Below are 25,272 nucleotides of genomic sequence, written 5' to 3' on the forward strand. Positions count from 1 at the left end.
ATGCCTGGCCGATCGACGACGGATTCTGCCTCGGCGGATATGGAGGGAATTGCAGTAATTGGAATGGGATGTCGCTTCTCAGGAGGAGCGAACTCCGTTGAGAACTTTTGGCAGATGCTATGCGATGGACGTACAGGGCATGGGAGGGTGCCGACGAGTCGATATGAAGCTTCGGGGTGGCATCACCCTAGCCATGAACGCAAAGGAGCGGTATGGATACCTCAATTGGACGTTAATTGATTATTCTAACAACCAGGTCATGGATGAGTAGATCAATCATGATAGTGGATTTTTCTTGCAGGAAGATCCATCACGATTTGATGCTCCTTTTTTCTCTATCACAGCCAAAGAGGCCGAGGGCATGGACCCGGCACAACGATTGTTGCTCGAAGTCGCATATGAAACATTCGAAAACAGTAAGTCAAGCAACAATCAAACCCTATTGCAAACCCAGTCAAGCTAATAGAAAATAGGCGGAATACCAATAGACACACTTCCAGGGAGTAACACAGCAGTTTACTCTGGCTCAATGACCAATGACTATGAGCTATTATCAACAAGGGATATCTACGATATGCCTCACAACTCGGCTACTGGTAATGGAAGGACTATGCTGGCAAATCGTTTGTCCTGGTTCTTCGATCTCCAAGGGCCAAGTATCATGATGGACACTGCGTGTTCTTCGAGTTTGACTGCAGTCCACCTAGCAGCCCAGTCCCTGCGATCTGGAGAATGTGGAATGGTGAGTACTGCAACCTTTATTTATTTGCCCACGATGCTGAAGTGCTTCTCGTAGGCCCTGGTGACTGGAGCCAGTCTTATCTTACACCCTAATTTTACACAAAGACTCTCCTACATGCACATGATGAGTCCAGATGGAATAAGTCATTCATTTGATGAGTCTGCAAATGGATACGGCCGCGGAGAGGGCATCGGTGCTGTGCTTTTGAAACCCCTGAGCGCTGCATTGGCCGATGGGGATAATATTCGAGCCGTCATCCGCGGCACAGGAATTAATCAGGATGGTCGCACCCCTGGAATTACACTACCCAGCCCGACATCCCAAGCAAACTTGATTCGTTCGGTTTATGAACGCCATGGTATCTCAATGAGAGATACTGCCTACTTTGAAGCCCATGGAACTGGAACTCCGGCCGGGGTAAGAACAACTCTGTTGATGGGAAGTCAAGTGTTTGGTATTAAGCTGATGATTAATAGGATCCCCTAGAGCTGTCTTCTGTCGGAATGACATTGGGCGAGGCACGAACACCAACCGATGAGCCACTATACATTGGCTCAGTGAAGACAAATCTTGGTCACACCGAAGGAGCTGCAGGAGTTGCCAGCTTGATCAAGGTCATTCTATGTTTAGAAAAGGGGATGCTTGTGCCAAACGCCGGTTTCAAAAATATCAACCCCAAGATCCGGCTCGATGATTGGCATTTACGCCTGAGCGACAGAACGATGCCCTGGCCGGACCATCTTCCACAGCGGGCTAGTATCAACTCATTCGGATTCGGCGGATCGAATGCACACTTAATTATCGAAAGCACCAAAGAAGCTTTCCGAGAAAATGCTGAAGACAGGGAGCCAGCCCCTCGTGTGGTGGTGTTTTCTACATTTGACCAAGCTGGCATTGAAAGGACTGGTCAAGCTTGGAGCGAATTCCTTCAACGTCAGAAAAAGGCCGAGCAGGAGATCCCACTAAAAGATATAGCCCACACCATGCTGACACGCCGATCGCAGTTGGGATTCCGCAGCTTCGCGGTTGCTAATTCGCAAGACCAGCTACAGACAATCTTGGACAAAGGACTTCCTAAGTACCCCCGAGCTAGTCGCAAAGCTCAAACAAAACTCGCCTTTGTGTTCACGGGTCAGGGTGGCCAGTGGGCTGGAATGGGCCGGGAGCTTCTGAGAATCCCGGTTTTCAGGGAAAGTATGGCACGATCACAGGACATTCTTTCGGACTTGGGGTGTCCATTTGATATTGTGAAAGAGATAAAGGCAGAGGCTAAAGACAGTCAAATCAACCGTCCTGATCGCAGTCAGCCTATCACATGCGCGTTGCAGATCGCATTGGTTGATCTTTTAGCCAGCTGGTCAGTTTATCCCAACGCAGTAGTTGGTCATTCTAGTGGTGAAATCGGTATGAACATCCCCCACCCTTCTTCCTAGCAACAAGTATCCCACAAAAACTAGTGGCTGACTTGTATATTATAGCCGCTGGGTATGCCGCTGGATATCTGTCCCACCAAGATGCTATGCGAGTCGCTTGGTTCCGAGGTTTCTTTTCACAGCAGATCGCCCAGAGCGACAAACGGGGAGGTATGCTCGCTACTGGCATTTCTGCAGCTGACGCACAGAAGTACCTCGATGAGTTGCCCCCACGCTCAGTTGTGGTTGCCTGTGTCAATAGTCCCGCCAGTACAACCCTTTCGGGCGATGTCGAGTACATTGATCAGCTTGAAGCAAGGTTACAACAGGATGGTCACTTCGCCCGGAAGTTGCGAATTGACACAGCGTATCACTCCCCTCACATGGAGGAACTTGTTGACGTGGTCGGCAATGCTATCGACTGTATCAAACCAGAAGATCGATACGGTGGCTCAATCCCCATGCTTTCATCGGTCACAAAGGAGCGTGTCCATTCCGCTGGGCTCGGTGGATCGTACTGGGTGCGCAACATGGTCAGTTCAGTTGAGTTCACTGCTGCAGTGTCACGGCTCGCCAACCTGAGCGAGTCTATCAAGTCTCGCAGACGCCCGGTTCCAATCAAATGGACTGCCTTGGTTGAAATCGGCCCACATGCAGTTTTGAAAGGACCTGTTACTCAAATTCTGCAATCCGTCAACGCAAATATGGCATCGTTGCCTTACCACTCACTAGTTTCACGGAACAAGCACGCTTTGCAAACAGCGTTGGAGGTTGCTGGGTCTCTGTGGAGCACTGGGCATACAATAGACCTCGCTGCGGTCAACAGTTGTGTCGACGCCACAAGCCCAACAATGGTTGCTGATTTGCCTTCTTATTCCTGGAATCACCAAACGTCCTTCTGGCATGAGCCTTTGGAGACAGCGCAATTGAGACAACGCAAGCATCCCCGCCATGATATTCTAGGAGCTGCCCTGGATTATCAAAACGCCTTGGAGCCACGATGGAGAAACTTTTTGCGACTCTCGGAAAATCCATGGATGGCCGACCACGTTGTCGCCGGGTCAATTGTATTCCCAGCTGCTGGAATGCTGGTGATGGCTACCGAGGCAGCGCGTCAACTTGCTGACGGGCAGGCCAACATAAAGGGAATTGAATTCCAGGACCTCCACTTCATGCGTGGGGTGGTTATTCCAGACGACGAACGAGGCTTGGAGACTCTCCTTCAGGTCTCTCCTCATCCAGGGATGCCAGGTTGGTATGAATTCGGAATTTTCTCACTTCCCTCTGGTGGTGGCTGGATTCAACACGCGAAGGGTGCATTCATTACACGATATGAGGATCGAGACGGTGCCGAGTACAACTCAAATTGGGAGGTGGCATTGGAACGCATTAAGAATACGCAAACAGTCGCGAAAATGGCTGATGTCAGGCAAGCACGTGAATGGCTGTCTCACACAGGAGGACTCACCGTAGGACCGGCCTTCCAGACAATCACTGGGGTTTCCTTCTGTGATTCAGAGCCTCGTCTCTGGCTATCTGGGGTGGTCACTGACACAAAGCAATCGATGCCCTTTGAAAAAGAGTCATCCAGTTTCATCCACCCCACCACTCTTGATTGCCTCTTCCAGTCTGCCCTTCTCTCTTGCTCCGATGCACTCGCCAGCAACGACGCGAATATCCCCGTCGGAGTGGACAATATCTACATCTCGAATACCTTCCAACCTCAGCCAGGTGAGCAATTTGTTGTCCACACAGAGACCAAGTGGCGGGATGGAAAATCGCGAAGCCACTGTATCGCATCGGACCCCTCATGGTCACAGCCCTGGATCACGTTTGAAGGTGTTCACCTAGGACGCCTTCCCTTCAACCCCAATTCCCAAAAGCAAGAAGAAACGTCTTCTGAGAGCCGATATTCTTCAATTGTTTGGGATGAGCATTTGGAATCGCCACTTGTGACTAGCCAGATCCATGATGGAAACAAGAAGGTAGCTGTCCAAGCCAGCAGTCTCCAGTTGATTGACTGGATTAAGAGACTGTGCCATACCAACGGCGATGCCAAGGCGCTCATCACTACTTTGGACGCATCAAGCTCTTGGATTGAGAATCTCCAAGAGCTTATTCCAAGCGTAGGAAAGCGACCTTGCCTAGGAAAGGTCACGATCGCCTCATGTGGCCCTGACCATCAGGTGAAAGGCATTGCTCCCGCGGAAGCCAGCCTTCCAGGCACCCACCTAGTGCCACTCGCCTCTCTCGGCGAACTTCCGTCGTCGTCACTCTCTCAGGATAAATATGACTTGGTCGTGATCGATGAACCTAACCTATGGGATGACAAAGTCACTCGGACCATCCTGTCTTGTCTGACTAACATTCTCGAACATGGAGGCTTAGCAGCAATGCGTGTGTCAGATGCCGATCTCAACTCTGCAGCGGAGACATTGCTGCGATTTGACGGCCTGGAACTTCACAGCACGACCGAAGACCGCAGGTTTATCATTGCGCGCAGGACCCCAGTCTCATGGACAACAGACTCTGAAATCTATGTTTTGAGTCCAGCAGACAAGTCCAACTCATTCCCTGTCTTTGAACATCTTGAGAAAATATTTGCGACCCATAACGTTCGACTGGTACATGTTGGGCTGGAACAGACAGCTACACTGGCAGGAAAGACAGTAATTTCGTTACTTGACTTGGCAAATCCCTGGGTATCCAGCTGGACGGACAGTGATCTGAAACGCCTCCAAGAGCTGATCCGAGCTCAATACGTTCTTTGGGTGTCGCCTTCCTGGACTCAAGGACCGGTCGATAATATTGGATCCGGTGCAACAGGCGGCCTGTTGAGAACGCTTCGCAATGAGCAGTGGAACACTACTATCCCGCACTTATTGGTCGACGTGGAAGACTTGGAAGACAAATTCGGACTAGCTTGTGGCATTCTCCAGGTCATGCAGCTCACCACACAGGAGAGCTCACGCCGACCAGACTTGGAGTATCGCCTGGCAAACGGCCGGTTGCTAGTTCCACGAGTCCTAGAGACGCCAGCAGTGGTTGAGGCCATGCACACTCTAGTTAACGGCCCCAGGCCCGTACTGTCAGACCTAGCACTTGATCCAAGACCACTTGAGTTGAAGATCCAGGACGCAGATAATGTACACTGGGAGGAACAACAACTCACCGAAGAGCTTCCGCCAGACCACACTGAGATCAAGGTTGAAATGGCCACAATGTTTGACTTACACTCAGATCAGGGAAAGACACCAGAGACAGCTCTTCCAATGTTCGAAATTGTTGGAAAGGTGACTCGTATCGGATCAGGTGTACATGACTCGGCCGTTGGCGACAAAGTTTTGACGTTAGCATCGGCCAACTCGGGACTCTCGACAATAATGCGGGTTTTGGAGACTGACACTCTCAGAATTCCTGCGAATACCGACCCAACAAAGGCGATATCAGCTCCTCTCGCATACCTCAGTGCTTACCAAATCCTCACCCAAGTTGGCCGCCTCAGCTCAAGCTCATCGGTGCTTTTGGTTGGGTCAACCAGCCAAACTCTCCAAGCCATGATAGACTATGCCCTTGCCATGAACATGCAAGTTATCGTGGCGACTGATTCTCCACATACCGCCGAAACCCTTCACTCTCGCTACCCGATATTGACGGATCGAATTTTGGGTGTCAACGGTAGCCTGGAGACCAGCGTGTCCAGGCTGACCAATGGATGTGGAGTCGATGCCAGCGTTTGCTTCCTTGGCGGGTACCCCGGTCGGAATGCTGCCAAGTGTCTGGTACCGGGTGGACAGTATATCAATCTGTCCAGCGATATGAAGCTAAGTGCTCTCCCGGAAAGCTTCGTCGACAGTGGCTGCACGTTCTCCTCCCCGCGACTGCAGAAAGCATTCTCAGAGAAGCCCGGGAATCTCCATGCCTCAGTTCGGCATGTGATTGATTTCATGAAGCAGCATCGGATGTTGGACCGTGTGGAACCTTATTCCATGTTCCCTGTTTCTGATATCCAAGGAGCTTTGAAGCATTGCAAAGCAACTAACACCCGGGCTATCATAGACCTCCAGGCTCCCGGGAAGGTCCCCATTGTGATGCCATTGCCAGATCTTACTGGCTTGCCAGCAGAAGCCACATATATCCTAGCAGGTGGACTGGGAAATCTAGGCCTTGCGCTTGCCGATACCTTGGTTCAATCTGGGGCCCGGCATTTGGTATTCCTTGGACGGTCTGGTGGGGCGCAACCTAGCCAGCAGTTATCCCTTGATCTCCTTCGCGATCGTGGTTGTCGCATAGATGTGCTACGCTGTGACATCTCCCAACAGCCGGACATCGACCACCTGTCATACAAGATCCGCAGTAAAGGCTGGACAGTCGCAGGCGTTATTCAGTGTACAACAGTGCTGAAGGTAATTTATCCTCCCTGTTCCTTTTTTGATAACACCAGCTAATTCCTTTTTTCATTTTCAGGACGCAATGTTTGAGAACATGACATTTGATGATTGGACCCAATCCACGCAGTCCAAGATTCGTGGAACATTGAACTTGCATCGCCTATTTTCAGAGAAGGAAGACTTAGCCTTCTTTGTAGCATTGTCTTCCGTGGCTAGTGTCATTGGTAACATGGGACAGGCTAACTATTCTGCGGGCAATGGCTTCATTGATGCTCTCATGGAACGGCGTCGTAGTCATGGACTCCCAGGTCATTCTATTAACATTGGTCTTGTTCCCGATGCCAGTGGATTAAGTGACATTTCGGAAGATCCAGAGCAACGCCGCCGCCGGTACAAACATCTTGAGGGCACTGAAATCATGACCCATGAGCTCCAGACCTTGCTCCGAGTGATCATTAACAGCAAACATTCCCTTCCGTCTCAGATCATTGCTGGTATGACAGACTCGCTATCTCGCAGCAATGGCTCTACAGCCTGGGTGCTCGATCGAAAGTTTGATCACCGGCTTTGTCTCGCTGTTGAGGATACTCAGGATTCTATTCAGACCAGCACCTTACTCAAGGGGGCTGATTCCCTCGACACTGCAACTGAAATTGTCCTCAACGTTTTGAGTGAATATCTAGCAGATGCAATGGCTACTACCGCTGATGCTATCGACTCAGATCTACCATTGTCTGCGCTGGGTGGTACGTTTTCCTTTTTTTGATAATATTTTCCAACAGTGATCTTTCAGTTGACTAACACTATGATTTAGTTGATTCCCTCAAAGCTACTGCCGTCCAAAACTGGGTCTCTCGCGAATTGGGGTCAGAATTATCCTCTTTCGAATTCCTCGGTTCCCAACCGACCAAGGCATTAGCGAGGAAAATTGCTTCCACTAGTTCATATGTCTCAGTGGCGAGCTGAAGATCTATTCACTAATACATATTCCGTGCTGAGTGTGGATTAGTTTGGGATGACCTTTTCGTCAATTGTTGTATTTCTATCTTGCCTTTTAGCGCTTCTCATTTTTGGCTAGTTTCAATAGTTCAGTTTATGTGTATTTTACTTACAATACGGGGTTTTGCGAATGAAATCTCTGAAATTTACTGTTTTGCCAAGACTTCCCGTGTTTGGGAGCCCGTGCCGCGAGTGGGTCCCGAATCCATCAACCTCACATGATAATCCGGCCGTTTATCCTTGCACTTCGCATACATGGCGTCCCCGCTGTGCAGATTTACAGGAACGTGCATACAATAGGGTGTATGAGGCGCCATTAGAATATAGGGGACCAAGCGCGACGAGCAGCTTCGTCGGGTTGCTCCACTGATGACAGCAGTGTCGCGCATCGGGAACCGGATCTGCATTTCTCGATCGGGCTGATCAACATGAAGACCGAGTTTTGAGTCTTTTCAGCGGGTTGAGGTGGGGAACTCTGTTCCGCAGTCTCGAACCCTCTTCTCGGGATGATAACAGGGAACGTGGACTCCGTACGGAAAGTACACGTTGCCCCCTGTTAACGACCCATTTTTGCTGCATAGCCTCCCTTGCTGCCGCAGGGATGCCACGGTACATATGTACATGCCTCTTGTGAAGCAAGGCGATAAACCCGCTCATTTAGCCGTGGCTTTTACGGATTCCGCCATTTCCATTCTCCAAGTCTTTGCTACTCCTCTCAGATATCTCAAATTTAGGTCTTATCCCAGCTTGGAGGGAAATCCACTTAGATTATGTATGTCAAGCGTCGGTTTCCGGGTGGTATCGGGATTTACAATGTCGGCGCCGCCCAGCTGCATCGGCCGAGGTATGTACTCCGAATTTGGTCAATTTTTGTAAAATAACCAATAGGAAGGCTTCGCAGGATATACAAACTGAGGGGTAGATTGTTGAGCTTGGGCTGGACCGCGCACCTTCCCTAGTCAGACAAGGCATGGCCACTATCGACATGCTCCGTAATTGCATGCCTATGCAACATTAGGGTATCTCCACACAGTGGAGCCTTCTCCTGGATCCATTACTTTCGCAAGGCCGGGAACTGTACGATTTCGCGATTATCCGATGAAAATCCTCTACCGCACTAAAATGTGCAAGGCGTCTTTGGGTGTCTTTTCGGCTTCCAAAAAAAATTAAAACAAAATGGAATAAATTATTCTGGTTTTATATCCAATTTCTTTACCCCCTTTTTCCCCTTCTGTCTTCTCACTTCCAGCCATGGCAGACGTCGAAAAAAACGACATCTCCTTGCCGGAACCCCCGGCCAGGGCCATTGTCGCAGACCATGAAAAGGTCATTGACAACTACTCTTCCAAAGAGGTCCCATCTAATGGCTCCGAGTCTCCCAACGTGACTGATCTAGAGGCTCAGTCCGCGGAGCCCCGACGGAAACGGTTTGCGCACTTCAGATATGTGGTGTTTACTGTTTATCGACGACTGTTCACATTCGTATTTTGCGTAAATCTGGCAGTCTTTCTCTACGTGATGATCTCTGATCGGAAGCTTCTATCACTCGTGGATGCGACAGCCGTAAACTTGGTGGCGTGCGGTCTCGCTCGACACCCGATGATGGTCAATGCCATCTATAGAGGAGTTTGCTCAATTCCTCGAACTGCACCCCTATCTTTGCGGCGCAGGGCTGCCAAGGCTGCCCACTACGGCGGTGTTCACAGTGGCTGTGGAACCGCATCTTTGGTGTGGTATATTGGATTTGTTGCTGTGCTTTCACAGATGTATTGGAGAAACACTCCTATCAGTACAGTAACAGATGCCTGTTTCTCGGCCGCGCCAATTGCCGTCGCCTACTTCACTCTTGTGCTACTTTTCGTCATGGTGGTCGTTGCACACCCCTCATTCCGCCGGAAGATGCATGATTACTTTGAGCTGACACACCGATTCACCTCATGGCTGATTCTGGCACTTTTCGTGGCCTTGGTGATGATATTTGCTCATGAATCCAGCAGAGCAGCGAAAGAAAGTCTTGGTCATTTCCTCGTCACTCTTCCTGCATTTTGGCTGTTAATTGTGGCCATCATCGCCATAGCCCATCCATGGCTACTTCTGCGGAGGGTTCCGGTACAAGCCGAGCCATTATCTACGCATGCCGTACGACTATCCTTCGACTTTACCCAAATCAGCTTCGCAAAGGGCGTCCAAGTTTCAAAACACCCTTTGCGCGACTGGCACAGTTTTGCCGGCTTCCCAGATCCGGTTCCAGCTGCTGTAAGCCCACCTAAAAACAACCCGTCTGGCAACAGCCCAGCTGGCAAGAAACCATTTGTCAAGGGCCACGGACATAAGAGAAGCTGGTCCATCGTGGTGTCAAAAGCAGGAGATTGGACAGCTGATACCATCCGTAAACCACCTACCCACCTCTGGAAGCGCGGGTCGCTGATGCGTGGTGTTGGATACGGTCTACGCGTTTTCGACCGCATTATCATTGTCACCACTGGTTCCGGAATAGGACCCTGTCTCGGATTCCTAGGCGACAAAAATCGGCCTAAAATCAAGGTCATCTGGCAGACGCGTGACCCGGTGAAAACTTACGGTCAGGATGTCATTGATCTTGTTCATAAGATGGGCCCGGATCCGATTATCTTCGATACCAGTCGCACTGGCCGTGTTGATATGCTTCCTACCATTCGACAGCAATTCAAGGAATTCCAAGCGGAGGCCGTGTTTGTGATCAGTAACCCTGCTGTCACTCAAAGTATTGTTTACGAGTTTGAATCACAAGGGATTCCAGCCTACGGGCCAATCTTCGATTCATGATTCATGATACATGAAAGATGATATATGTTTCCTTAATGTTAGGTATTTTGATCCAGCTATGACATGTGATATTATCTACATTTTGTTATTTAATTTGTGCTATATAGGGGCTTTTGTTCTCATCGTCTATACTAGAGTCAGGTCCATTAATGAAAAGTTTCATATAATTTGTTAAATGTTAATTTCATTTAGGTGTATTTTCAATTATATTAAGGCACCTTTTAATGCTACATACTTTGGGCGTAGTACCTCTATGTTTTGTGTTAGAGCTACCTTGCAGCCGAGATATATATCGGAATTCTTGATGGATGAAAAGGGTCTTTATACCCAGGAACTATTTCAAACAATCACCGTGCACCCAAACTATGGAGCAGGTAACTATGAGAGATGGGATCAGCAATTTAGAAATATAGATTTCACAAGTGTTCATATCTCAGGCTCCAACTTATTTCCCAGCATCTTGGCAGTGATGCCTAACATAAGGCGGCTCAAGTATGAGAGATTTCTAGGCAGCCATGGGGCTATCCCTGTACTTTTCCCAATCAAAACCACTTTGTTGCCTACTTGGACTTTTTTTGAGAGCTGTTCAGGGCATTAGCGGGGTAGATGAAATCCAAACCAGATATAGCGGGGTTTCTCTGGTCAGTACAACATACGAAGTCACCGTGCTCTTTCAACTCATCACTCTACTCACAACATGCGTCCACGTCGAATCAAGCAGTTAAGAGAGCCCCAACGAGGGTGTGAGACGATTCAGGACCTTGTCCCATCCCTACCTGCAGCTCCATTGACGTCGCCCCTGTTTACAGTGTTTCCCGCCGAGATCCGCAACCGCATTTATACGTTTGCCCTTGAGTCCGAGAATATTGACATAAACGACAATAGTCAACTCTATAGGCTAAATGACTTCTGCTACCGGCCCGGGTACACGCAGCCTAAGCGCATCCAGACTGCTCTCCTCCAAACATGCCAACAAATCTACGCCGAAGCCTCCCTCCTCGCGCCAGCAGTCAATGAGCATACCTTCTGGTTTTATCGGGCCCCATCGCATGTGAAAGATTCCTCGTCGCCATTGAACTATTTTCGCAAAATGACCCCAAAACAACGGGCTCAGGTGCAGCATCTACACCTATTCACCCAGCAGTATTTTCTAGAGGACAATCGTTGGTCGCAGATATGGGACGGGCTAACGATAGGCAACAGCGGGCGCAGTTTGCGAGGCGAGTGTAGAATTTCGCCGAAAAAGATGACCATCACGCTTCGTCATACGGACTGGTGGTTTTGGGAAAAGAATGACCCCTTGGGCATCGATCCGTTTCGGCCTGGGAGAACCCATGCAGCCCAGATGGGCGAGCCTGTTTCCCCGGATGCCGCAGCTCGGTCATGGGGGAACCAATTTACATATCTCCCGTGTCTGAAGGAACTTGTGATCGAGTTCGAGACGATCTTGCGGAAGAGAGACCAGCTAGATGCCATCATACAACAAGCTCTCGGGTGGAAGTTCCCCATCCAAGCTGACGAGGGCTGGTATCTGGTTGCTGACCCTAATTCAAAGATGGCATATACTTGGGTTGGGGCGAGAGAGGTGGAGTTGACAGGAGAGAGACCTGTAAGGGCGTTTGATATTGAGGTTTATTCAGAATCTCAATCTGGCCACAAGCAGATCACACTTTCTAAGGCCCCGGCTTTGGTGCCATTTGATCCCCAATCTGACCAGGGCACAAATAGTGGTAATATTCATGGAGGTCATCCCCAGCCACCCGTGGAGGGGTTCTATGTTGTTTTCTTGTCTTGGAGGAAGCAACGAGTGCAGGCGTAAGCCATTTATCTCAGACTCAGCATCTATTGTCCAGGTCCCATTATCCATACTATGTAACTATCATTCATTCCCAACTCTTTTAGGGAGAAGAAGGGGTTGCAGCCGTCTCCAACCGCTAGTACGCCATAACAGATTTCCCGTAGTAGATTTTGCTAGATAATCCTATCTCCGTGGGTATTTGTAGGTCTCTAATTAACATATATCAGAGTCTGAAAACCAGGACAAGCTACCCCATCTATAAGATTCTGGAGTCGACCCGATTTACCAACTGCTCAACAGTGTCGACTATCTCATCTAATAAAGACACAGCAAAGTCCGACCAGGACTCAACAGTGACAACTTCAATGCACAGGGTATCCCCTTTCGGGAATGCCTGCACCTTGATCTCCCGCAATGGCTCGAAATGCGGGTAGACGGTCTGCATGCGACTACTGGCCGCCATGAAAGACAGATCCTCAACGTGCTCCACGTCCTGGTGCACGACCGAATCGAACCAGTCGACGGTGTCCGGCCAGTCGGTACATTGTTTGATAATTTCCTTAAGACCGATTCCTTCGAATTGCGCGCTCTCGAGATGTTGTCGCTGGACAAACCGCAAAAGATCCATTGCACTCCATTCATTTTCAAACTTCACCCGCACTGGTACATATTGCCACGATGGTCCAACAATCGCATCAGCATTAGGTAGGTCAATGTTGCGACCGCTCACCACCTCGCCAAAAGTGACGTCATCAAGGGATAGGCGTCGGGCAAGGCACAGCGCCCAGGCTGCTGTAGGGAGGGTTGCGACTGTGATTTCCCGTGGGCGCGCGGCTATATTGGCATCCTTGGAGATAGCAAAATGAGCTGCAGAGACCACAGGGATGTCGGGCTGAATCCGTGTCAAGGACGAGCCTTGAAGGAGATCACGCCAGTACGGAATGCTAACTAGCAGATTAGTGCGAGTCACGTGGTTGACATATGACGAGAATGGCAAACTCTTCGGCACCGGCCGGCCCTCGTATAATGCCGATAGCTGCTGCAACAAGATTGGGAGACAGATCTCATCGTATTGGGCATGAGAGATGCGCATAATCAGGCTGCTGGGCCCGTCAACATGTCGGACGAAGAAGAATTTCAAAAATGGTGACCCGAGGGGAATGCGTGACTGAACATCCACATCGCAGAGTTTCTGGCTGAACGCTTCCACGTCACTTTCAATCTCATATTCAATGATCTGGCAGGGAAGGTCATCGACGACCACTCCCAGTGAGACCCCTTCATGCTCCACGAACACAGTTCGAAGGATCTCATTCCGAGACACAAGTTCCTGGCAACTTTGGAAGAGTTGATTGCAATCCACCACGGTATCCATGTAGAAGAGTTCGTATCGCATGGAATACCGAGGCAGCTGGACAGTTCCTTGGACTGCAATTTCCTGGAGCGGGCGACTTGGATAAGCATCCACAATCTTCCACTCAGGTTGAGCAAGCAACGGGACCATCTTGTCAATGAACGCATCCACATCAGTCACATCTAGTGAACTGAATGGCGCGTAATTCTGGGATGTAACGACTTCTGGCTGAGCTTCTATCGCATGTTCGGCCATGTCAAACAGCGACCGATGATCGAAAATGGTAGTTACAGTTAGCTGAAGGCCATCCATACGAGCCTCTGAGACCAGCTTCATAGCACGAATGGAGTCACCTCCCAAATCGAAGAAGCTATCGTCGAGAAGGATATCCTCACAGGGAATGTCCAAAACTTGGCTCCAGACCCGTTGGAGCTTTTGCTGCTTGGCCGTCATCATGGCTTGAGAACTATTAAGGCTTTTGTTTCGGGGTTTCAGTTGACCGACCTGCGCGTTCTTTGCGCGAATAAGAATAATGGAGCCGTCGTTGGTATATTTCGCTAGCTGGTTTGTCGTGTACAACTTCGTTGGATGTTTGAACCAGGTTGGGTTGTCAACTAGGTTGCCAGAAGCCACTCCACATTCTCTTTCACTCTCAACGAGCAGCTCACCCGCTCCACCAGGTGGTACAAGACACTCATGGTCATTTGGGTCAACGATCCAAGTAGACGTGACAGACGAGTAAAGCTCCTCGGCAGGGAGGCTCGCCGGGCCAATCTTCGCCAGACGGGACTGTTCTGCAAGATCTGCCTCAATCGTGGAATCGTAGATGTGCTGAATCCGCTGGGTCGGGTCCTCGAGGATCTGCTGTACCAGCCGGTCAAACTGTTTGAGCGCCTGCTCCATCTGCGGGACATCGATGGTCTTTGAATCGAAGCTGGCCATGACAAGGAATCCCTTTGTATCAACAGTGAAGACAAGCATAAGGGCGTATGAGTTGAATTTCAACGCTTCACGGGCAGCCTCTGCCTCGCTGGTTGGAACAAATGCGGTAGCTGGTTCTTCTTTCGAAGACGGCGCGCTTTCCTCGACTGTTGGGTGAATCACAATACCTGTGCGCAATTCACACGCCTCGCGAGCATCAGCGTTCAGACGTCTAATGTGCTGCAGACCCATGTGTTCGTGAGGAATGCGATCTACCGTTTGGTCATGTATTTGCTGAAGGTAGCTTGATGCCCGAGCCTTGCGATCGATGCACACCCGAACTGGGACAGTCGTGATCATTGGGCCCTCGATCTCCTCCACTGCTGCCACGGGAGCTGTGCGGCCGGTCATAGTCTCTCCGAACACGATATCATTTGAGGATGTATAATGCGCCGCTAAAAGACCCCAAGCAGCTCGAATAGCTGTTGCGATGCTCGTTGTGGAGCTTGATGAAGCCCGGGGGAGCTTGACGTAATGTTCCAGAAGGGAATCTGCGCGCGCTTGATACCCAGTGTACGGGATAATAGGGAACTGTAGGGATGTAGCGCCCTCAAGTTGAGTTGCCCAATATTTCTCCGTGGAGGTTCGATCAGTGTCACTGAGCCACCTGATGAAGTTCTTGAACGGTGCTGGGCTACCGATATCCTCGCCGCGATAGGCGCGATTCACTCGGTCAACAACCAATGGCATTGACCAGCCATCATATAGTGCATGGTGAATGCTCAGCACGATAGAGATTTTGCTGGTCTTTTCATCATCCACAATAGCAAAACGAGCAAGTTCGGTTCCGAGAGACATTCCTTTGAGGGTATCGCTACTCAGATATTCCGTCAAGTTGGAACTGTTGAACCATGGGGTGCCGGTCCGTACAACAATTTGCATCAAACCCCGACGTGGCACTTGGACGATCCTTGTTCGCAAGATTGCAGAGTCTGTCGAGACACTCTCAAAAGCAGATTGTAGTCGCTTGGCCGTTTGGATGTCCTGGAGCTCGATGACTCTTTGCGCAACATAGGCATCTGTATATTTCGCGGAGAGGGCCATGAGGGCTTCTTGGAGAGGTGTACATGGGTACACATCGTCCACCTCGTTGGGATTCAAGTTGCACAGCGAAGCCACTTCGACTCGTGCGGCGTCGGCCTCCCAGTCTGCTGGAAGAAGCGAAAATGGGGGAACATCCAGTGGAGACTTGTTCTCAATCTCTTTCACTTTTAGAGTCAAGTCCTCGAGAATGGGTGATTGGAAGATATCAGTCACTTGAACAGCAAGAGACTGTTCTCGCGCAGCAGCCACCAACCTCATGGCTTTCAACGAGTCGCCCCCGAGGCTGAAGAAGTGGTCATTGACCCCGATCTCTGCTTCATCCCCAAATAGCTTCAACCATAGGCCGTGAAGCTTGCGCTCCATCTCTGTCCTGGGTGCTAATTTGACAACCGTGGACAATCTAAACTCTGCAATCTGTCGCCTTGTCAAGTCGTTCCCGAGAGCACGTAGCTGCTTTCGGTCTGTCTTGAGTGATACCAAAAGCGGCATGTGGTTCAGAGGGATATATGCGGTTGGGATCATATACCGGGGCAGGTTTGTCGTGAGAACATCGTCAATACCAGTGACCAACTTCTGGAATGAACTTGAAAAGGAGACAATATCGCTGGTTGTGCCAGTCTTTTCACTCTTTTCCTCCGCCACAAAAACAATTAGTGTGGCATCGGATTTCTTCCCACCAGGGAAGATCACCTCTGCTGCGACACTTGCTCCAGCAGGGAAATAATTCCGTACGTGGTGCTCGATTTCACCCAGTTCCACGCGCTGACCGCGCAACTTCACCTGTTGGTCCCCACGGCCAATGAAAACAACACTGCCCGAGGCATCAGGATCATATCTTACCAGGTCGCCGGTCTTGTAGAGACGGCCTTTGCGACCTGGCACATTACCCCCACCCTCAACCAACCATGTTGGGTCCTCGATGAAAACCTCGGCGGTCTTTTCTGGATTATTGAGGTATCCATCACCAACCACAGGGCCTTCGATAAGCAGTTCCCCAACAGCGCCGATGGGTGCCAATCGGTTATGATCGGATGGATCAACGACCCATGTCGTACCTCCGACTCCTTGTCCGATGCTAGTGTACGATCGACCAGGAGGGATGTCATTGTTGATTGTGCAGCCAACAGTGCACTCTGATGGGCCATATGCGATCACGATCTTTGTCTTCTGGCCCCATTCGGCCGCATCGCTAGCAGATATTGACTCACCACCAAGTCCTATAACCTCCAGCGAGGGCATAATATCAGGAGCCAAGACACGCGCGACTGATGGTGTCATGTGCGCCATGTTCACACTCAGTTTACGAATGGCGCCGCTGAGGTCGTTAACTCGCTGGTCTTCTGAGGGCACACAAATGCAGCCTCCGTTGGCTAGAGTGCACAACATACAGTCGACACTGACGTCGAAAGCATAGGAGGGAAAGTCAAGCACTCGTGAGTGTTCTTTGTATCCCACGGCTGCTGCGCGAGGTACTGCGCCGCTAGTGTAGTTGGAGTGAGAGATGACCACACCCTTGGGCTTGCCAGTACTGCCGGAGGTGAACTGGATGTAAAGGGTTGACGATGCTGAGACCACGGGTAGTTCCACAGAAACTGATTTAAAAGTTTCCTGGTCGACTAGCGGGCCAACAATGACTTGCTTTCCGCCTGGGACAATACGCGAACCAAGTTGCGCCTGCAGCTCCGAGGTCAAGATAAATTCCGCCCCGACCTCACTGGCGATGGTGCTCAGTCGTCCCTCCGGCTGGCTAGGGTCCATTAAAACCAATGCTCCGCCAGCTTTCATCACTGCAAGGACACCGACAATTGTCCACATGGACTTCTCAAAGCAGAGGGGAGCAGCTTTGCCAACTTGCAATCCTAGGTCAACAAGATGACTAGCTAGCTTTGTGGAGCGCTCTTCTAGCTGTCTATATGTCATCTCTCCATCCCAAGACATTACCGCGGGACGGTCAAGTTGACTCTGAGCTTTTTCACTGATTATATCTTGGATGCACTGGTCGATAGTGGGGGGCATTGGCCCGTTCCACTTCCATAACTGCGACAGCTCTCGCGGTCCAATCTGGACGGTCTCGGCGATGGGTTGATCAAGGTCTCTGGCGATAGAAAGGATGATGTCGGCGAGGATGTGAGGCAAGACGGCTTTGACGGGCTGCGTGGCCGTCGCGGCCCGAGGTGTCCCGCGAATATACAAAACACCATGCGAGAGCTTTGCTTCCAGCGCAAACGTACACTGATCGAGTTAACAACTGATGCCAGCTATGAACTTGAATCTACTTACTTCAGTCTCAATGGAGGCATTTCGACACACTAGTGTGTCCAAAAGATCTCTATCAAATTTGCCCCGCCTTCGGATTGCCTCCAACGCAGATCTCAGCGAGCTGCCTTCCCCCTCAATCACATCGGAGATGCGACATCCTTGGACACTGCCCTCTTTTGCCCAAGAGAAGCCTCCATCCTCACTGTTCACTGTCCCCCGAAAGAGAAGGAGGACCCACGCTAGAGCGCAAAGCTCGTCGTTTCTTATATCCGGAAGCGTTGGCGGGGTCATACATTCGAACCAGCCTTCATCATGCGGCTTCTTGACCTCATCGCCAACCCAAGGGATGGCACTGGGCTCGATGTATTCACCCATATTCTTGGGAAAAGAGTAATATCAACAAAGTGTCTCTGGCGCTTGTCCGGGGACTTACGAAGTAACGATCTGATTAAATTATCTGATGATCTTCAGTGACGGACTTGGCATCTTACGAGAAAGCCCGTGCCTGCAGCACATACAACATAGAGCCACAACGGACAGAAACAGTCCGACCACATGCCGAGATTTCATCACCAATATTGCAATGGAGTCGCCGTATACTTGGATCAGTACGTTGTATACCAGAGTGGGGATACATTACACCGTGTATGGTTTATAACGCATATTACTGTGTATACTATACCATACCATACGTCGATACAGCCAAGACCCGCCGAGATCTGCACTTAGCACTGCCACCCTGGACCCACCTTAACATTAAAACCCTAGTGTGAACGACGATCAGAGCCCTCACAGTCATATTCAAAACTCTCGAGATGTTGTTCCATGGAATACTGGTCACTATTATCATGATTGTCCTCTCCAAGAGTACTCTTTTGGAGATTCGAGAATTTTCCTTGTCTTATCAGATCGGGTGCGAGATCGGATATGCTCGATATTACGCTGATGATTATCTGGAAACAACCTTGTAAACTCTCGTTTCAACCAGCATGGGGGTCTGGAATTGACTTTCTCCATTTGTCACAGGCCTATGCCAAGCAGCGATACTGGGATACAGGATGGCCTTTGGTAGCAGCCAAGATCTCAGCTGCGTGAATTGTCTGTTGTCCGGTGGAGCGCAGCCTAGTAGCCATAGATGAGGATGATCAATTCCCTATGTTGTACATTGCATAGGTTGTACTTGAGAAACTCCGAGCCGGAGTAAACCGAGGATGAGGTGTGGTCAATGCCGACATTGTATATCTAATTCCTTATTCCCTCATGCTCCTCTTCTGAGTTGGTAACATCGTCATCGTCATGTCTTTTAGTCCGTTGCCCCTGGTACGGCTCCCGGAACCTTACAAGACAACTTATGAGTTGCACGTCGTATCAACCGAGCAGAATATCCGCAAGTTTCAGCTGCTGAGATCTCCTCGGAGAGATGAAGGCATACCACCCCCGAAACTGTTGGACCATGCGTCGCTGAGGTTCACAGACCTGGCGTCTCCTGATCCTTCTTCCACACCGGATGAGGGAAACAACTCACCCTGGGCACGCGCACAGAGAAGTCCAGTTACCCATATCACATGGGCAGGCTCGGAGACGCCCACAGTGGGCCAAATCTGGAACGTGGTATATGCCATCGAGACCCTGCGCAGCGAGTTCGAGATATTCCGTGTGGTACTGTCTGGCGATGGGAGCGAGATACTTGCACGCGAGTTACAGGGCGTGGGCTTGGCTATCGCGCATCCCGAACCATCTGCTGCGCCAGGAAAGCCCATCCCAATCACAACGGGCCATCTCGGACAGCTGGTCTTTTCCCGCAGCAACTTCTGGCAAGGGGCTGGCTCACCCTTTGGTACCCGTCCAGCTTGGGTGTCTGACCCGGGAATCTACAGCTATATGCGTAAGCCATTGAGCAACTACCCTTCCCGACCACGTCAACACACAGTCACCACTGGCTTCCCCGAGCGCCGAGTACATGCCCTTCATCCCGTCCGACCACCTAAGCCAGCCCCTGGCTCTCGCATCTACAGCCGCTACATTCCACACTTGGACGAGTTTTTCTCGGTCTACGCGCTAGACTACACAAACGATGAACACTTGAGGCTATTCAATAAGTGGCAAAATGATCCTCGGGTGGCTCAGGGGTGGAATGAAACTGGTACTTTGGACCAACATCGTGAATACTTGCGCAAAATTCATGAGGATCCGCACCAGATCGCTGTGTTGGCCAAGTTCAATGACACTTTCTTCTCCTATCATGAGATATACTGGACAAAGGTTGGTTTCTACTTCTTTCCTGGCAATCTGATCAACGCTGATTTCACTTACAGGAGGATCATCTTGGTGCGTACTACGATGCTGGTGATTGGGACAGGGGCCGCCATTCGCTAGTCGGCGATGAGCGTTTCCGGGGTCCCCACCGCACAATTGTGTGGTGGTCTGGCTTAATGCATTACATCTTCCTGGATGATCCACGAACGGAGTTTGTGACTGGAGAGCCAAAATACTCGAATCTCGCCCCCTTGACCTATGACCACGCCACCGGCATGAACATGGCCAAGATAGTTGATCTGCCACATAAACGGTCCGCGCTCATCATTGGTAGTAGGGAGAAGTTTTTCCATGTAGCACCCCTACGATTTGATGGGTCTGACACTCTTGATCGCAATCCATTCCGCTCGTTGAAGTTGTGAAGTTATACAGAATGAAATATGATGTCATTGAACTAGATGTTATGCGCTTGTGAAAAAGACCTCAGGCGTGTAGGTATGTATACTCATAAGTCCGAAGATTTTCCAACGCAGCAACCTCGGAGTGCCAAGTGAACTTTGAAGTTTCTTCACAGCAAGAACACAACATAATCTAATCAGATTCGGGAAGCGTCCGGGACCGCCGTGGACCCACTATTTTAAGTTTGATAGTCGTATTTGAGCTCAACTTACCCGAAGAAGTAAAGATTTGCACCAATCAAGCAGTCTCGGGGTGAAGGGGTGAAAAGTGCAGGGGTAATCAGGCCGGAATCGAAAATACAGTTGAGATCATCATCCGAAATTGCTGAACCTTCTCAAGCGTCCTTTGTCGGAGCATATGCATACGGCATTCTCGGCCCACCCCCAAGAACCCCAAGACCAAAACTGAAACAACAGCAAAAACATACTCTTGGCTCTTGGCGTATTTTTCACTTGTTGATCTGATAAAGGGTTCAATCTTACGTATTGTCCGAGGTCGGCTTTTCACTGTAAATTCTTGGTAATCGAAACATTCGACAAGTGGAGCTTATAGAATTCTGCCAGTGCATTTACCTTTGAGATAAAATAACGAATGATCTTCTTCAATGTTCTCATTTATTTACGCCTATTGAGATAATTTCGACCATGGCTGCTGAAGATGCACCAGCGCCAAAGCGCGGCGTATGTTACTCCTGGATGTTTTGGGTTCTCGAGCTAATTTGTGACAGTGGAGGGAAAGGGCCGTCTTCTTTCGCCTGTTTGTCTATGGCGAGCCCAGCAGATCAGATGTCGCGCTCCTTGTCCTCGGCCTTGTCTCCGCAGTTGCCTCCGGAATCCCTTTCCCGATCATGTCTATTGTGTTTGGTCAATTGGTGGATGAGATGAACTCGACAACCTGCAATACCAATGACACCAATGGCGACTCATACCAAGATAGTATCAACAAGAAAGTATTGATGATTGTCTATATCGGCATCGCCTATCTCTTTTTGATATATATCTATGTGTTTAGTTGGAACCTGACTGGCGAGAGACTGGCTCAGCGTCTGCGCGAGAAATATTTCAAAGCTCTTCTCCGCCAGGATGTGGCCTTCTTCGACAACCTCCCGGCTGGCGAGGCGTCCTCTAGGATCACAGGTGACATTACGACCGTGCAACAAGGAACATCCGAAAAGGTCGGCATCGTGATCAACAGTCTTGCCTTCTTTGTCACCGCGTACGTCGTGGCTTTCATTAAGGATCCCAAGCTGGCTGGGATGTTGGTCTCCTTGACTCCTGCTTATTTGATCATGTCTCTACTGGGAGGGTATTTTGTGCAAAAGTATTTCGGTCGCGCGCTGGATAGCATGACCAAGGCATCTTCGGTGGCACTAGAGGCATTCTCCAACACAATGGTGGTTCATGCTTTCTCGGCCAACGCGCGGCTCGAGGAGAAGTTTGTCGAGTTTTTGAACCCGTCCAGAATTGCCGGAATTCGCAAGTCAATTGCCACGGCCACTCAGGCCGGCTTGCTTTACTTTATTGCTTTCTCGGCCAATGCATTGGCCTTCTGGCAGGGGTCTACGCAAATTGCGAATTCGGTAGAGTCCAATGCTGGCGGCATGACAGTCGGGGCAACATACACTGTGATCTTTATTCTAGTGGATGGTAAGAACCCACATTCATTCTTTTGATTTGTTCTCTCGCTAATATGTCTATCTCTCAGCATCTTTGATCCTCAGCACAGTGGCACCGTTTATCCAAAGCTTCGACGCCGCTTCGGTTGCCTTCACAAAACTAAAGGCTGATATAGAGCATAAATCCACAATCGATGGCACTGCAAAGGATGTTGGGCTCGTCTTATCGGAGGTAAAGGGCCACGTGGAGTTGCGTGATGTTTCATTCCGTTTTCCTTCTCGTCCAGATAAGCCAGTGCTCCAAAATTTGTCGCTTTCGTGTCCAGCCGGTCAACAAACTGCCATTGTCGGCCTGTCTGGGAGTGGAAAGTCTACTGTCGCCGGCTTAGCAGCAAGATTCTACGACGCGACAGAAGGAACTGTTATGCTGGACGGACATGATGTCAAGGACCTCAACGTGCGTGCATTGAGGAGTCATATCAGTCTTGTCCAACAAGAGCCTTGTCTTCTCGATCGCTCAATCTTCGAGAACATTGCCTTAGGTCTGATCAATTCTCCTGCACACACTCATCTCCAACCAATCCTGACTGGCACTGCACTGGTTGAAATTTCTGCCGCTGTGAGAGACGGTCAAGCCCTTGTGTCTGCTGCTCTGGAGCATGGTGATCATGCACGAGAGGTGGTGGACTTGGTTGAAGGTGCCGCAAAACTGGCCGATGCCAACGGGTTTATTGAGAAGCTCCAAGAAGGATATGGTACTTCAGTTGGTTCCAGCGGAAATCTGATCAGTGGCGGACAGAAGCAACGTATATCTTTAGCCCGGGCATTGGTGAAAGACCCCCGGATTCTCATTCTTGACGAGGCTACAGCTTCTTTGGACTCGGCGACAGAAATGCGCATCCAAAGAGCCTTGGAGAGTGTGGCCGTGGGTCGAACTGTTATTACAATTGCCCATCGCCTGTCTACCATTAAAAATGCGCATAACATCATCGTCATGAGACAAGGGAAGCTTGTTGAGCAAGGCCCTCATGCAGAGTTACTGGCAGCCAATGGTGCCTACGCAGAGCTGGTTCGTCTGCAAAACCTCAATGTCGAGAGTACCCAAGAGGGAACTTCCACTCGATCGGTGTCACCTGTGAATCAGATAACAGAGAAGGTCGAACCTTGTCTTTCCGTGGCCGATGATGTCCATGACAAAGATGAGACGGCCGATGCTCCTGCTGCCCAAGACTCCAAGTGCAAAGAAACTGGCGGTGTTGTCGATTCCCACAGGTCCTTTTCCTCAACAGCCAGCTCCTTGGGCTCTATGTTCCGACCGTATGCATTTGTCCTGGTCCTCGCTGTTGCGGGTGCCGTTGTTATTGGCGGCACATATTGTGCTTCGGCAGTGATCTTTGGTAATGTCGTGGCTAAGCTGAGTGGCTGTGAGGAACCTCAGACTATCCGCGATGCCGGAAAGTTTTACGGTCTCATGTTCTTCGTCCTCGCTATTATTGAATTCTTTGCAAATCTAATCAGCTGGTCTCTCTTTGGTTGGATGGCAGAGAATGTGATCTACAAAGTGCGAGTTCTGTCCCTGCGATCCATCCTCGAGCAGGATCTCCAATGGCACGAATCCAATGACCGCAACCCATCATTGCTGCTTTCCTTGATTACCAAGGACAGCAATGCTCTTGCGGGACTAACTGGCTCTGTTGTGTGCACAATTTTATCTATCCTCATCAACTTATTCGCTGCCATCATCATGTCACACATCATCGCGTGGCGTATCGCCCTTGTCTGCCTTGCCGTGGTACCTTTACTACTGGCTGCTGGATGGATGCGAGTTACCTCGTTGGCGCAGTTTGAAGAGCGCCACTTGGAGGCTTTTGCGCGGTCGGTCGGGATCACAGTGGAGGCTGTTAACTCGATCAAGACCGTCATGTCTCTCTCTGTGGAAGACGAGATTATGGGAACATACCGTCGTTCATTAGCAGCACCCATGAAGGAAATAACTCGCCAAAGTGCCTGGGCCAATATCTGGCTTGCCATCGGATATGGTCTTAGCAACTTCCTATATGGCCTGGCATATTGGTGGGGAGCGAAAAACATTATCGCAGGACATTATTCTCAGACACAGTTCTTTATTGTCCAGCTAGCGCTGCTTGTCAGCTCACAGCTGTGGGGACAGATGTTTGCCCTGGCCCCCGATGTCTCGCGTGCCTTCCAGGCCACCCGCCGATTGTTAAATCTGCTAGACCTGGGAACCACGAAGAAATTGTCAGCCCCTGTACACACTCCGTCTAGCAAGCTTCTACAATCTACCAGCGACGTCGAATCCACGGCAACCACCCGCGAGAAGATCGATGATACTCGCAATGGCATCAGCGTCTCCCTCAAGCAGGTCCATTTTGCGTATCCTGCTCGACCAGACACTCGTGTACTTCATGGTTTGGATCTGGACATCAAGCCTGGTCAATTTGCTGCTTTGGTCGGACCTAGTGGTGCTGGGAAATCCACCATCATTGCACTTGTCGAGCGCCTTTACTCGCCCGAATCTGGCACCATCCATGTTGACGGCCGAGACGTTGCCTATGGTGACATTTCCTTCCGTGACTCAATTGCATATGTGCCACAGCAAAGTGTTTTGTTTGAAGGAACTATTCGCTTCAATCTTGCTCTTGGCGCACGACCTGGCCATGAGGTTACGCAAGAGGAGTTGGAAGAAGCATGTAAACTGGCCAATATCCACGACGTCATTGCGCAGCTTCCCGACGGATACGATACACACTGCGGGCCAAACGGTGATCGTCTGTCTGGAGGACAGAAGCAGCGACTGGCCATTGCACGGGCGCTGATCCGAAAGCCAAAGTTGTTGCTCCTGGACGAGTCGACCAGTGCTTTGGATGCAGAGTCTGAGCGATTGCTTCAGGATGGGTTGGAGAAGGCAGCCAAAAACATGACGGTGATAGCCATTGCGCACCGTTTGTACACGATCCGTAAGGCGGATGTCATTTTCTTGATTGAGGATGGTCGTTGTGTTGAGCAAGGCACTCATGACCAGCTGGTCGAGCGGAGTGAGACTTATAGGGTCAGTGCCTTGAACCAGACAGTGGATGGGTAAGCGTTCTTGAATACAAAAAAAGTAGATAGCTGTTTTTGGGGGTTCTTCTGTCAA

The 25,272-nt window shown here is 50.2% G+C and overlaps 6 protein-coding genes across 6 annotated transcripts; 5 read left to right on the forward strand and 1 right to left on the reverse strand.

Annotated features, from left to right (window-relative positions):
- PGRI_034960 (type I polyketide synthase) lies at nt 1-7,511 on the forward strand (the record flags this gene model as incomplete). Its single annotated transcript, XM_040791209.1, has 9 exons — nt 1-54; nt 137-210; nt 286-416; nt 474-742; nt 797-1,159; nt 1,219-2,146; nt 2,221-6,560; nt 6,622-7,291; nt 7,360-7,511. The coding sequence occupies 9 exons, from the start codon at nt 1-3 to the stop codon at nt 7,509-7,511; spliced, it is 6,981 nt and encodes a 2,326-aa protein (XP_040645286.1).
- Nucleotides 7,512-8,795: 1,284 nt separating this feature from the next.
- On the forward strand, nt 8,796-10,349 carry PGRI_034970 (uncharacterized protein; the record flags this gene model as incomplete). Its single annotated transcript, XM_040791210.1, has 1 exon — nt 8,796-10,349. The coding sequence occupies one exon, from the start codon at nt 8,796-8,798 to the stop codon at nt 10,347-10,349; it is 1,554 nt and encodes a 517-aa protein (XP_040645287.1).
- A 697-nt stretch (nt 10,350-11,046) lies between these two features.
- On the forward strand, nt 11,047-12,168 carry PGRI_034980 (uncharacterized protein; the record flags this gene model as incomplete). The annotated part of the gene is made up of 1 exon (XM_040791211.1): nt 11,047-12,168. One exon carries the CDS (start codon nt 11,047-11,049, stop codon nt 12,166-12,168), a length of 1,122 nt encoding a protein of 373 aa, XP_040645288.1.
- A 235-nt stretch (nt 12,169-12,403) lies between these two features.
- Nucleotides 12,404-18,160, reverse strand: PGRI_034990 (AMP-dependent synthetase/ligase; the record flags this gene model as incomplete). The annotated part of the gene is made up of 2 exons (XM_040791212.1): nt 12,404-17,758; nt 17,807-18,160. The coding sequence occupies 2 exons, from the start codon at nt 18,158-18,160 to the stop codon at nt 12,404-12,406; spliced, it is 5,709 nt and encodes a 1,902-aa protein (XP_040645289.1).
- A 921-nt stretch (nt 18,161-19,081) lies between these two features.
- On the forward strand, nt 19,082-20,463 carry PGRI_035000 (GNAT family N-acetyltransferase; the record flags this gene model as incomplete). Its single annotated transcript, XM_040791213.1, has 2 exons — nt 19,082-20,047; nt 20,101-20,463. The coding sequence occupies 2 exons, from the start codon at nt 19,082-19,084 to the stop codon at nt 20,461-20,463; spliced, it is 1,329 nt and encodes a 442-aa protein (XP_040645290.1).
- A 681-nt stretch (nt 20,464-21,144) lies between these two features.
- Nucleotides 21,145-25,218, forward strand: PGRI_035010 (ABC transporter ATP-binding protein; the record flags this gene model as incomplete). The annotated part of the gene is made up of 3 exons (XM_040791214.1): nt 21,145-21,180; nt 21,228-22,146; nt 22,205-25,218. 3 exons carry the CDS (start codon nt 21,145-21,147, stop codon nt 25,216-25,218), a joined length of 3,969 nt encoding a protein of 1,322 aa, XP_040645291.1.
- Between the last annotated feature and the right edge of the window lie 54 nt (nt 25,219-25,272).

The sequence above is a fragment of the Penicillium griseofulvum genome (genome assembly GCF_001561935.1).
Source record: "Penicillium griseofulvum strain PG3 chromosome Unknown contig_86, whole genome shotgun sequence".
In the NCBI taxonomy this organism is placed as follows: domain Eukaryota; kingdom Fungi; phylum Ascomycota; class Eurotiomycetes; order Eurotiales; family Aspergillaceae; genus Penicillium; species Penicillium griseofulvum.